General features: G+C 42.6%; 1 protein-coding gene across 1 annotated transcript in view; it reads right to left on the reverse strand.

The window, feature by feature from the left end:
* The window catches only part of AGPS (alkylglycerone phosphate synthase), a 1,624,661-nt gene that overhangs the window by 1,180,821 nt on the left and 429,879 nt on the right, over positions 1 to 13,961 (reverse strand). Inside the window, exons 4-5 of the mRNA XM_044075311.1 lie at positions 13,089 to 13,209; positions 12,923 to 12,997 (exon numbers count right to left, since the gene is read on the reverse strand). Coding sequence (XP_043931246.1) covers positions 12,923 to 12,997; positions 13,089 to 13,209 — 196 coding nt within the window. The remainder of the gene's footprint in view (positions 1 to 12,922; positions 12,998 to 13,088; positions 13,210 to 13,961) is intronic.

A 13,961-nucleotide genomic window follows, 5' to 3' on the forward strand; every position in this document is an offset into this window, starting at 1 on the left:
GCCATTTTAAGCCTAGCCAATTATCCCTTATGAGACTCAAACCCTGCAACTTGTCTTTGTAAGGCAAACACCTTAACCATTAGGCCACCATCCCAAATAAACAGTAAAAGCCAGAAGTCAGCATATGGAACATGAAAAAATAAAAGAAATACAGTAGATTTGGTGTTGGTGCAACACTTACTTGAGGTTATAATTTAATTTCTTAATTGGCTGCTTAGTCATTTTGATATAATGTATATAGATTAAAGCTGACAGTCATTTTTTTTTTTAAAAGAAAAAGAAGATGGTGCTCTCCAGCATTGGTAATCCAGTCATCCAAGCATTTCTACGAGATCTAAAACTTCCAGGAATTCTTAGTAGCCATATTATCACTGTGATCACACATAAAATAGCATGCTAGATTCAAGTTAAGTTACTCACTTTATTTATTTTTAAGAATGAATGGTGAATGGGACAGAAACTTGGAAGGATAGTTAAATGCATAAAAGAGATACTCACTAAATTCCTTTTTGAGAGACAATGCATCTGCAACAGTTTGATCATGTTCGGCAACATAAACGAACAAGGACAATCACTGATTACATGCCTCGTGCCATACTACAGTGAAATATTGGCATTACACTTACAAAAGGGACATAAAATAATGCTGAGCTTCCTAATTAAACTGCCAGGTAACAGGATTACCTGTCTGACTGTCCTATCATCATTGAACCTAGTAGACAGGTATTATAAAACAGTTTTATTTTTATGGCACTTTGACTTCAGTCACACAAACATGAAAACAGAAAAATAAAAAAATGTCCATACTGGCTTCTCAAAGGCATAAAAACAATATACAAAATTATTAAAAAACACTGTGGTAGCTGAAGATGAATGTCATCACTTTTCAAAACAACAAAAATCTCAAAACAGACATAATAATAAATTCCACTGGCCCAGTGGACCTGGGTTTGATTAGCAGCTTTTTTGACTGATGGAGAGGCAAGGGTGGAAGGGCAAGCCCATCCTGGGGGCAGGGCACTTCTTGGTGACACTCCCTAAGGGGAGGAGTGGTTCAAAGATGGCAGTTGTCCTTCAACGTGACCAATGAGCATGAGGGGTGGGAAAAGGGAAAGTGGGTGCTGCACAAAATACAAGTTAAAAAAAAAATCAGACTGAAGCACTGATGGCAGAGTGTCCAGGACATCCTTAAAATCTGTGGATGGTCCCAGCAACATTGGAAGAAGCCTGGGGATGTAGCAGAATGGCTGGGAGATCTGGTGTGAACATGGGGCACTGGAGGCCGGGTGAATAATGAGGTCCAAGGAGCCCAAAAAATTACAAATAATAATAAATTCCGCTGCACTCTTATGAGAAACCTTCCAGTTAGACTGTCACATAACCCTTAGACTACTGCTTTTGATTAAAAGTATTGCATGTCATTCAATTGATGTTGCCTATAAATCACCATGCCTTTTGGCTCATTCAAGTAAGATCAGCATGCATCTGATATTTCTTGTCAATTTCTTCATGGCTCCTCAGTCTTCAGGGCTTGTAAATAAAGCTGCAAGAAGGTACAATACAACTGATATGCTTAAACATGCACATTTTTGGAGGTGTACACTTCAGCCTTTACAACATATGCCTAGCTATGAACATGTCCAGTGCGTACAAAGAATTATTTACAAAACACAACACAATGCCAGATTTTCCTACACCAAATACAGGTAAACCATTTTAAGCCCTTAGCTAACCTATGTTTTGACAGTAAATACAATGAAACCAAACAGGAAATTAAATGCAGCTACCAGCAAACTCATTTAACAGCAGCACTTCTGCTCACCAAATTAATGGCAACCTCCTGCAGAACTGCAGCAGGATTAAGACTACAAGTTACAAACAATCATACAGACATAAAGAATACAAGTAACAAGGTAAGCAGGTCTTATCTGAAGCCCCATACAAGTAAAGACACCTGGCTGCAGCTGTCATCTCATACATAATTGGTTTTACTGTACCTGTGAGGTCCTTTCTAAAAAAAAAAAAAAAAAGAAAGAAAAAAAAATACACACACCAAAAATGCAACAATACAAAAACATGCTCAGTATGTTGCTGATACTTTTATTAAAATAAGCATACCTAGCTGATTATTTCCCGACTATTCCTGCTAGCAGACAATTACAACACATGCTTTTGATATACACTTTAAAGTGGGAGCATAATGCCACTGAACGCCACTTATGATTTTTTTCTTTTTCTTCATAGGTTCACAGGTGTGTACTAGGCTAATGGCCTTGGAGCCTTTACAAGCTTAGTCCACAGAAGTGCCCTGGAATCATACCACCCAATGTTAGTTCCCAGTGCTTCTATCAAGCAGAGCCACTGGAGTAATCCTTGGGGTGAACTTTCTATTTCCCATCCACTAATCAAGATTTCTCTTGAACAGGGCCAGTGACGTGCTCTGCTTGACATGTATGGGAAGTCTATTCCAGAGCATGGGCAGTCTCTGGGTTATGAACCTGTCCCTCCAGTATGTTCTGTTGATTGTGGTAATGAGGCTGAGGTCTCTGGCACATGTGGTGCAGAGGGATTAGGATTTCTTTAGCTGTAGCATTTCTAATAGAGCTGGGTCAGATATGGTTTTGCAAATCAAGCAGAGATCACCTCTTAGTAGACGATATGAGAAAGAGAATAACTGGAGTTTTTTTAGTCTGTCCGTGTAGGACATGTGTTTAAGGCCTAGGATCCTCTTCGTGAGGTACCTTTGTGGCCTTTCCAGCTGTTGCATGTGTCTAGTGAGGTACATGCCAAATGGGGGATTATACTCGAAATACTGGCTTAATGAGGGAAGAGTAGAGAGAAATGATGACCTCTTTCTTCCTGGATGCAAAACCATTGGTAATGAGATGTGCCACATAGAAGGACTTTCTGACCACAGTAGCAATGTGGTGGTCGAAGGAGAGGTTGCTGTCAACCTGGGTCCTCAGATCTCTTATAACGCCTTCAGTGTTCAGTGGGATCCCTTCGATGTGGTAATTAGTGGGAAAGTACAGTTTTGTACCTACCATAAATGTAGATGTCCGATAGGTATGCAACTGCAGTCCTTACATATGGGTTGTCCTGCCTCAGGCAGCCCTTCGGTCGGCCGGATTCCAAAGTCTGGGTCCGGCATCGGCTGATGTCGCCCTCTCCCCGACGTCAGAGCGCCTGGGGTATAAAAGCGTCAGTCGACACCATCTTCTTCAGTGTTTCTTGCCCCAGATGCCAGGCGCCCTCTAAGGAAGGCTATATTTTGAAAATAGAGAAAAAATTCCAGACAAGTACAACAACATAAATAACAAATACACCATAAAAGATTACCCCAGGTAGCTAAAATGAGGGATAGGAACCCAAAAGAATACCACAGAGGGGTAGGTGGGAGGGAAAATCTGACTGCAGTTGCATACCTATCGGACATCTACATTTATGGTAGGTACAAAACTGTACTATGTCCTTCAAGGATGCAACTGCAGTCCTTACATATGGGTTGAATACCATTGCCAACCTGGGGGTGGTAGGCACTAAGACAAAGATGGTGTAGCTAAAATGCCCTGCAGGACTGCAGACGCAAACCCTGCTCTGGATCTGGAATATAAAGGCAGGTTGTAATGTTTGGAAAATGCATGCACGGAGCTCCATGTAGCAGCTTCTAAAATGTCCTTTGTTGCCACTCCTCTTAAAAAAGCTGTGGAGGTGGCTGTAGCTCTGGTGGAGTGTGGCCTGATGTTAGCTGGCACAGTTTTTCCATGAAAAGAGTAGCAGAATTGAATGCAATTTCCAATCCATTTAGAAATTGTCTGTTTGGAAATTGCTTTTCCCTGAAATCCAGCAGCATAAGCTACAAAAAGCTGGTCAGATTTTCTGAAAGACTTTGTTCTGTCCAAGTAGTAGCGCAACTGTCTGTGTATGTCTAAGGTGTGCAGAAGTCTCTCTCCTTTATTTTGAGGTTTGGGAAAGAAGGTAGGCAGGTGAATAGCTTGATTCAGGGACACCCTGGATACCACCTTTGGCATGAATGACGGATTGGTTCTCAAAGAAACTCTGTCCTGATGAAAAATGAGAAATGGCTGTATTGCCATACGGGCCTGTAGCTCAGAGACTCTTCTTGCTGAGGTTACTGCCAGAAGGACAGCTGTCTTCCAAGACAGAAATTGCAACTCTGAAGATGCTGCTGGTTCAAAGGGAGGAAGAGTTAATTTTTCCAGCATGAAGTTGAGGTCCCATGCAGGCACTGGCGGTTTCCTTGGAGGGTTGATGTTCTTAGAAACTGTCTTAGCAATGGGTGAGAAAATACAGGCGGATCAGTGTTATATTTGGCAGATATTGCTGAAGCATGTATTTTTATGGAAGAATATGAAAGGCCATTGTGGAGCATTTCAGCCAAATATTCTAAGATCTGTGGAATGCTCATCACTGATGGGTCTTGACCCTGTTTGCTGTTCCAGATAAGAAATCTCTTCCATTTTGCTGAGTATGTTTTTCTAGTGGAAGGTCTGCGCGCCTCCAGGATGATATCTTTTACCCTTTTGGAAAGTGTATCCTGAGGAATAGTCATGGAATCTTCCAAGCTGTCAGCTTCAATGTCTTCAAGCTGGGGTGTAGTGTCCTGTAATTGTGCTGTGTCAGAAGAACTGGCCATTGAGGAAGGAGCCACGGATTGGTGTGTGTCAAGCTCCGTAGCAGTGGGTACCAGTGTTGTCTTGGCCAGTCTGGAGCTATCAGTATGACTTTCGGTTGCTCTGTCTTGATCTTTAGTAACACCTTGGTCATCAAAGGAAGAGGTGGGAAGGCATATAGTGTTAGAGAGTTCCAACTGAAGGAGACAGCGTCCACCTTCCATGCTTGAGGATGGTATGTCCTTGTGCAAAACTTTTTCAGATGGTGATTGAGGTGGGAGGCAAAAAGATCTATGTCCGGCCTTCCCCATGCTTGAGTTATTTGTAAGAAAATATCTGGATGCAACATCCATTCGTGTGGATCCATGATGTTTCTGCTTAGGCTGTCCGCCAGAACATTGTCCTTCCCTGGTACAAACTGGGATTGTAGCTCTATTTTCAATTGTAGGGAAATATCCCAGAGATTCATTGCCAGTCTACAAAGAGCGTAGGAATGGGTACCTCCTTGCTTGTTTATGTACCACATAACTGTGGTATTGTCTGTCTTTATTAGTAGATGGCCCTGATGCATGAACTTTCCGAAGGCCTTGATTGCATGTATCACTGCCAGCATTTCTTTTTGGTTGATGTGCAGGTGCTTTTCTTTTTGTGTCTATTGTCCTTGAATGCATCTGCCCTCCATGTGCGCCCCCCATCCATGGTCTGAGGCGTCTGTTGTTATGGTTTGACTTGTATGAGGCTTGCTGAAAGGCAGACCTTTGTTTATCTGGCTTGCTTGAGCCCACCACAGAAATTCCTTTTGAAGACATGGAATGAGTGGGATCAATGCTTCCAGGCTGTGGCTGTGTTGAGACCATAGACTTTTTAGATACCATTGTAGTTTCCTCATATGCAGCCTTGCGTGTGGAATCAGAAGAATGCAAGATGCCATGAAACCCAAGGCCTGCAGGATTTTCCTTGCAGTCATCTGGGTGTGAGTTGCCAATTTTCTGAAGTATTCTGGTAACTGTTTTTGTTTTTCTTTTGTCAGAAACGCCATCTGGGTGTTTGTGTCCAGTGTGGCACCCAGGAAAGGTATTTGTTGGGATGGTACGAGACTTGATTTTTGAATATTGACTGAGCATCCCAAGGCCTGCAGCAGGTGAATGACATAGTCCAAGTTTTTTAACAAGGCTTGTTGGTTGTCCGCTTGTATAAGGCAGTCGTCCAGGTAAGGGCATATTTGTATCCCCTGAAGTCTGCAATGTGCAATTACTAATGCCAGGCATTTCGTGAACACTCTGGGCGCAGTAGATAAGCCAAAGGGCAATGCTGAGAATTGATAATGCTCTGAGCCTGCAAGAAATCTGAGGTATCTTCTGCAACTTTGTCTGATTGGGACATGCAGGTATGCCTCCTTGAGGTCCAGAGTTACCAGCCAAGACCCCTTGCCCAGCATGGCAAGGAGTTGCTGTAAAGTCAGCATTTTGAATTTTGGCACAATAGTATTCAGTGCGGACAAGTCCAGAATGGGTCTCCATTGGTTTTCTTTTCTTGGAACAAAGAACAGTCTTGAATAAAATCCTTGGCCTTGTTCTGCAGAAGGAACCTCTTCTATTGCTCTTATTTGAAGTAGGTTTTTTATTTGTTTGAGTGCCTCTGCCCTTTGATTTGGTGGCAGGTTTGGCCTGCCCTGCCTTGCTGGTAGTGTATGAAAATGGAATCTGTATCCTTTGTCTATTATGTCCAGTATCCATTTGTCCTTTGTAATATTGTGCCAATTTTGTGAGAATAAAGATAATTTTCCGCCCAAAGGTGCTTCTAATTGAGCCCTGGATGGCGGAGTCAAAGTCAAGTCATTGAGATTGTCCCTGCGGAGCAGTGGAAGGTCCGGCCCCACCTCTCTGGTTCGGAGGCTGCCATTGACATCCTCTGTAGGAGCCTTGAGTTTGCCCTCTACCTCTGCCACGTCTGTTTTTGCCTCTTTGAAATTTGTCTGTGTCTGGAAAGGACCAATGCTTAGAAGGCCAATTCCTGCTGAATCTTGGAGGCTGTACCTGGAGGAAATCTTTGACTGTTTGCACTGATTTTGCCTTTTCCTCTATTTTCTTTAACACCTCTTGTGCAGTAGCACCAAATAGCTTACGTTTCTCTAGTGGTGCGTCCAAAATCTTAATTTTCACATGGTCTGGCAATGTTTGTTCCTTTAACCAAGCATGTCTGTGTATGACGGCACCTGTCATTGCTGCTCTACATGAAGCTTCCAATGCATCATATCCACACTGAAGGAAATGGTTGCTAACCTGCTGTGTATTATGAACCAATTCCTGTAACCCCTTTCTATCTAATGGTTCAGGGGAAGCCAATTTCTTTTGCAAGTCATCCAACATGTACTCCTGATACTGAATCATATGAAATTGACAATTTAATGCTCTCATAGAAAGGGTGGAAGATGTATATACTTTCTTGCCCCACCTTTCTAAAGCCCTAGAATCTCTTTCCGAAGGAAGTGGATTCTTAGCAGTAGTGGAGAAAACCCCTTTAGGCCCCTGAGAAATAGTTTCAGGGTCAGCAGTATGGCCCTTGTACAGAAATTGATGTGTGTCTGGGACCCTGTAGTACCTGTCTGGCTTGACAGGAGCAGGGGGGAGGGAGTCAGGGGAAACACTAGGTTCTAAGTACACATCATCTAACACATTTAAAACTGGAGGAATAGCTAAGGGTCTATGCTGAGGCAGCTTTAAAAATTCCCTTAACCTTTTCCTAGAATCTGAGTATTCTTGGCCCTGCCATTTGAAGTGTTCCCTCATGGAATGAAGCGTTTCTCCAAAGGAAAACTCCTCAGGAGGAGAAGCAGAGGGAATGGATTCCTCCGCATCAGAATCCTCGTAGGCCGGGAAGGCCTCCTCCTGGTAGTCTGAATGTGCAGAATCACCTGAGGCCTCATCGGAGGACTGGGTATCTACCTGCTCAACCCTAGGCCTCTTGACAGAAGGCGGCTGGGAGCCTCTTTCTGGATGTGGCTGAGAACCCGTAATTAAAGAAATAAGGTCCTCAGCTAAACTTAAAATTTGAGAACCAGAAGTGGATCCCAGAGAAACAGATCTTGGAGGGAGAGACTTAGCCTGTTTGGCAGCCTTAGCACATGTGTAGGCCTTAATGGACATAGACACTGGAGGCCTGGCAGCCCCACGTGCTGGAGTAGTCTTATCCACTGAAATGGTGTCAGAAATATCCTGGGCTACGGTCTCAGAGGGGAGAACAGAAACCGGCACCAAGCTGGCCTCCGGTACCGGAGTAACCGGTGGGGCGGTTTCGTCTGTCTGTAGCGGTTGTGAAACAGGCTCAGAAGAGACCGAGACACTCGCGGTAGGCCTAAGCGTGGTGTCGGTCGAGACCACGGACCGCGGATGTCGGTCCTTATCCTTCCGTTTTTTAGGTAAATGTGCTGTCGGAAGCTCCGACGGCATGATATAACAGAAATGTTCCCCAAAATAATCCTGTGCAAACTCGGACCGACGCCTAAGAGTGCGTTTATTGAAAGAAGCACAAGCTGTACAGGCCGAAACGTTGTGTTCTGGGCCTAGGCAGGGTAAGCAGTAAGAGTGGAAATCCTTATGAGGTATTTGTTTCCCACAAGTTAAACAATTATTAACTTTTACAGTTTTATCTGACATCGGCTGAGGCAAGAAAAGGTCCCGAATGGGATACTTAGCTTTTTTGAAGACTTCAGTAGCTGAAAACACAGGAGCTGGTCGACCGGCACTTGCGAACTGCTTCTGCTTCGGGCGCAACGCGGCAAGAAAGACTGAAGAAGATGGCGTCGGCTGACGCTTTTATACCCCAGGCGCTCTGACGTCGGGGAGAGGGCGACATCAGCCGACACCGGACCCAGACTTTGGAATCCGGCCGACCGAAGGGCTGCCTGAGGCAGGACAACCCATATGTAAGGACTGCAGTTGCATCCTTGAAGGACATCTGAGCTTTTCCCCAAAGGGGATGACGACGCATTTTTTGGCATTAAGCTTAAGGCCATGGTTTTGACACCAGTCATTGATCTCAGTAAGACCTTTCTGTAGGATGTCAACATCACTAAGGGGGTTAATAATGGCGCCCAGCTTGCAGTCGTCTGCAAAGTAGGTCAGCCGGAGTCCTTCTGTGTTGGCCTGGACTTCTGAGAAGTAGATGCCAAACAGGAGAGGACACAGGACCGATCCCTGTGGAACTCCACTCATGACTGGTTGGCAGTCTGACTTGGAGTCCACTACTTTCACACTGTGGGTTCTGTGAGCCAATTTGCAACCCATCTAGTGATATAGGGGTTGATGACTATTTTGTTGAATTTATCAATAATTCCTGAGTGGGGAATAGTATCAAAGGCCTTGGCCAGATCGAGGTAGGCTGTATATACTGCCCTGCCCTCATCCACAGCTCTGGTGACTGACTCAAAGCTTAGCTTTGACTTTTTAATTAGTGTTTTTTTCGACTCTGTGGTGCGGTGAAGTAGCAGCCATGTACAACAGAATATTAGTTCTGTAGGAAACAGCATTAAAAAAACAAAGTGGAGTCATTTTGCTTCTCATTGTTTATGCAAACATGACAGACAATAGCAATACATGCCAGACTGTGCTCCTAATTTGCTTACATCAGTTATTTGGCATTTACTTCTCTAAAGTCAAGGTCAACATCAATGGTCTATGGCTGACTAAATTTGCAGATAACTGCAAATTAGGATGTCCTTCCCACAGTCGAGTGGCGTTCAGAAAGACATGCGTGAATGGGCGTGCCTTCATTGAAGGTTGGGCGTCGAGCTGGCAACTCGGCACCGTAAAAATCTACTGCCAATCATTAGCAGACTGGAGTTCCGCTGTGGCGGCCCCTAACCGGGAAAAGCCGAAAGACAAACAACAACAACAACTGAATCTTACCCTGACACAAATGTTCTTCAGGAGGGGATGACACACACAGACAACTGGTGTCACAGCCATGGACTAAAACTAAATGCAAAGAAATGCATAATAGTATATTTTGGGAAGTCATCCATCCCTGGTAACTATCATATTGACAACACATCCTTTAGAGCTGATTCAGTAGCCAGGGACTTAGGGATATGCATAGACAGTATTCTAGCTTTTGACCATCATGTGTCTACAATAGTGAGAAAATCATTCTATGTTGTGCAACTTATAAACAAAGGTCCAAGGAAGTCATTGTTCCACTGTATTTGGCATTCACCAGATCTATCACTGAGTACAATGCCCCCTTCGCTATGTACCTAACCATGTATATCATCCAACAATTGGAATGTCCACAGAGGTTCCTCACTGAAAGAATACAGCACGCAAGTTAAATGTCCTATGCAGACTGCCTCAAGGCCCTATCCTTGTATTCTGTCTCCTACAGGCTTTTAAGGGGAGATCTATGCCTGGCATACAGGGCATTGTCAGACCCCCACTCTGATGGATCTCCTGCATATCCACAAAACAAACAGCACCAGAATTACCCATTCTAAAGACTTAAACCTTGCTTGTGATATAAACAGGATCTGCTGAAGAGACAGGTATGTATCCCAGAGACTAACCCCATTTATGGAACAGGCTCCCTATCTTTGTAAAGCAGAGTTCTTCCCTAACCAAATTCAAGTGCAACTTGGACAACAGGATGGGGAACAGGAAATTCATCCCTGGTTTGGCACCTATGTCTCTAATGGACACAGGCAACCTATAAATGGTTCATCTCTCAGGCCCCTGCTTGTAAATGTTTCATCTCCCAAGCTCCTGCTTACACTTATTAAGGGTATCTGAACTTGCCAGAGATTTGGGATGCATGGCTAGGCTTAAAATGACCCTTGTGGCCTAGTTAACACCTATGAGCCTATTATTGAGGATATACTGAAGGTCAAAGAATTACCATCAATAAGCAAGTACGATACATATGATTTTCCTCGTCTGCTTGCTTATTACTGTTGAAATGCACCTGTTTTCATTACCACAGAGCACAATGTATATTCCCAATGTAATCGCTGCTGACATCTTGGGTATTATGTTTTTACTGTAAACTTTTCTGTTACCAAATCCTTTTTGCCTGGAGCTTTTCTCAGGCCTCCACTGTAAATGCGTTCTGCCCAGCTGGGCCTCCCAGTAACAAACAAACATAAATAAATTCCTTACTACATTAAACATGTGCCAAACAGAAGTTACTTATTTAACATGCAAACATTTTTAACAAAATGTTTTAGTATACCTAACAGCAGCTACTTTCAAACTGATGTACTAATAAACACTGCTGGGAAGAGGGCAGCAGCAGGCATTTACAGTTGCCACTGTAACTCTTTGATTTTATTGCGAGTCCGTGGTCACTTGAAGAGATACCAGCTGAAAGGTTTTATTCTGATTAAGATAATGCCAAAAGGTGTTCTTAGCAAGTCACGGCCTAAGAAATCCATAATCCTTATTATAACATCTGGTAAACTGCCTCAGCTGAATCAGCACTGTTTGCAAAGCTATGATGACTTCAGTATGCCGCAGAATCATCCTTTGCGAAGCACTTAACACCCAGGAAGTATCTGCATATTGTATCAACACATTTTGTGTAGAATCTGTGGTATCTGAAGAAAAATTAGGAAGAATGCTAGAATGAGGGCGGTAGGCAGGCAGGTAATGAGCATGATTCAGGATCACAAGGGAGATATTACATGGAGAGAAATCACCAGTAAATATTCATACAGTGGCACCAAGTACAGGAAAGCCAAGACAGAATTAAAGTACACAGAAGGGACACCATGACATAAAGTGGACACAGCAATTACTCTAAAAGAATGGGAATGAACATGTAAGAGAATAGTGGCATATGAATTTAGAACAAAGTCTGATAGATATCTATTCCTGCATGGAAAGGGCACCCACATGGTGGATTAAACAGCAGAAAGCGGAGTGATATCACAGGCAGAAACTTGTAACTGACAAAAGGCTGGAAAAGGGCTTGCTCACTAAACTTACTTTGTAGCAGAGCCTTTAGATAGCATAGTGATGCTTATTTTTCGGCAAAAAAAACACATTTGTATGCACCACTTAATATTACAAGCTTTTCATCTATGCCTATTGTCCAAACCAGTTTGGGGGGAGGGGTAAAATATACAATAAAAAGGGATGGTTTTCTCCCAGCTGTTTATTAGTGAAGAATTTACATCATCAGGTCCAAATGTGGCAGTATTGGCTGCAAATTAGTCCAAGTAATCAGAGAACAACACAGCTGGAGACAGACATTTCAGAGGACATTTCCCTCAACAATAGGAGAGGTAAAAGGCTAGGCCAGGAACCCATGTCTCCAAGTATGAGAACACAGGTGTCATATCAAGGTGAAGGTGTTAGTAGAAAAAAAAATGCTGTCAGGCATCTAGACAAAGATGGCATTCTGTAACTGTGTTTTGTATACCCAATGAAATCAGTGGTCAGGAAATGGGGAAGGGGTACCCATTCACAAATGTAACATTACAAAGCACTGTGAACTTCATGGTCAGGAGCTATAGAGAAACAGCACAGATTCATGACTAAAGTTTCAGCACACTCAACTAAGAAAGCTGGCATCTTACATTTACTAAAACTACCTGAAAACATATAAAAGGGAGCAAGCATCCAAACTGCTGACCAGAAAAGGTAGTGTCTCACTTTGAAACTGCACCGATTTTTCAGAACAACTTCGAATTTAAAAGCATGACATATTTCTCACATAATAAATACCTTGATATTTTACTTGCAAAAATAGCTGATGCATTCCTGTTTCTGTCAATGATGGCTTACGTCATCTCTGATCAAGTACAGCCTTACAAAATGGAAGTTCAGAACATCAAAAGCCACATGAAAAGAAAGCAGTTTACCCCTTGGGATAAGACCACCTGCATAAGCATGGAAAACCGATAAATTAACAAAAAGACCGCAGGGTTTTCAGCTTCTGCTCAATGAATTGTTATTGTTTTATATACCTTCAAAAGAATTAGCAGGTCACCCTATAAAAAGAAACAATAGCACCCCCAAACAATATTAGAAAAGCAGCTCCTTTCAACTAGATGCTTCAAAATGGCAATTTTTTGAGCAAGTACTGACACAGGACAAGATTCATAGATTTTATATTAAATGCAGCAATATCACTACACTGTGCTTTCCTTCAGCTTTATCATGGCACAATACTTAGCAGTCAAACTGTGACTCGGTAAGAAAATATTTATTGCATTAATGCTGAGCAGATGCAAAGTGACATTTTTAATACTGGAAGTGGCATGCATCTGTATCAGAAAATGAGGCAAAACTTACGTGGCCACACAACTAAATCTGGAATTCGGTCAAACCTGCCTTCCCGGAGTGTAAATATCTCATGTAAACAATGCCCTATAAAGAAGAAAAAACATTGCTCTTGTCAAAACACACTATTACACATTGTGGCTATAGATAAAAAGAAATCCTTAATAGTTCATCTTACCATGAGCTCTAAACAGTCTGTCTTCTGCATCATGGGAGAAAGGAATATCAGTGGCTTTAATGCTTTGAAGAAACCCTTCATTTAGAACTGGTGGAGGGATATCACTAGTGTTTAAGGAAGGCTACAAAATCAAATGTTTAATTGCTCAAAACCATATCAGAACTTTGATTTGTAAAACTCACATTTAGCACAACAGTAAAATCAGTGTAACATATTTTGATAAATCTTACTTATTCAGAAGAAAGAATACAAAATGCTATCTTATCTGTTCCAATTCGCTCACTGTATTTTTAGAAAAGTGTTATTTATACAAATGGTATATGCTCAGACAGTTCTGAAACCTAATTAAAATGACTGACTGCAATTTAATGTCATACCTACTCTTATGGAAAAAAGTGAATGTGCACTCTGTTGAAGTGGCCATTAATCATACCAGCTTGTTTACACACACAAGCTAAACAGTCCCAGCTCCAGTGGGAGTGCATGCACAGAATGCTTCCATGAGAAACAATGTTCCACTTGGCTGCCCAGCAAGCCTTACAGAAGGGCTAGAGCAAGTTATGTGTAGCAAGAGAATTGACGTTTACACAGTCAATCCTGGAACACTGCCAAGAGCTACCCAGGCAGGCTTTATTCTTTATAACCTCAACCTCTCTGCTTGCTACCCACTTCCACCTGGTTAATGACATTTTTGTAGTCATGCTAATATCTGTAAACCCAGATGTGCTTGCCACATGATTTACTGTATTGGGCAAGCTGTGACACTCACCAAGTACATTACCTGCAAAACCGTATCCTTTCATCTATTTAATTTCTGCTCTCACTGCGTAGGTATTAACTTAGCAATGTTGTTTGTGGGCTGCTAGAGATTAA

The sequence above is a fragment of the Protopterus annectens genome, chromosome 6.part0, assembly GCF_019279795.1.
Source record: "Protopterus annectens isolate FY-2018-M chromosome 6.part0, PAN1.0, whole genome shotgun sequence".
In the NCBI taxonomy this organism is placed as follows: Eukaryota; Metazoa; Chordata; order Ceratodontiformes; family Protopteridae; genus Protopterus; species Protopterus annectens.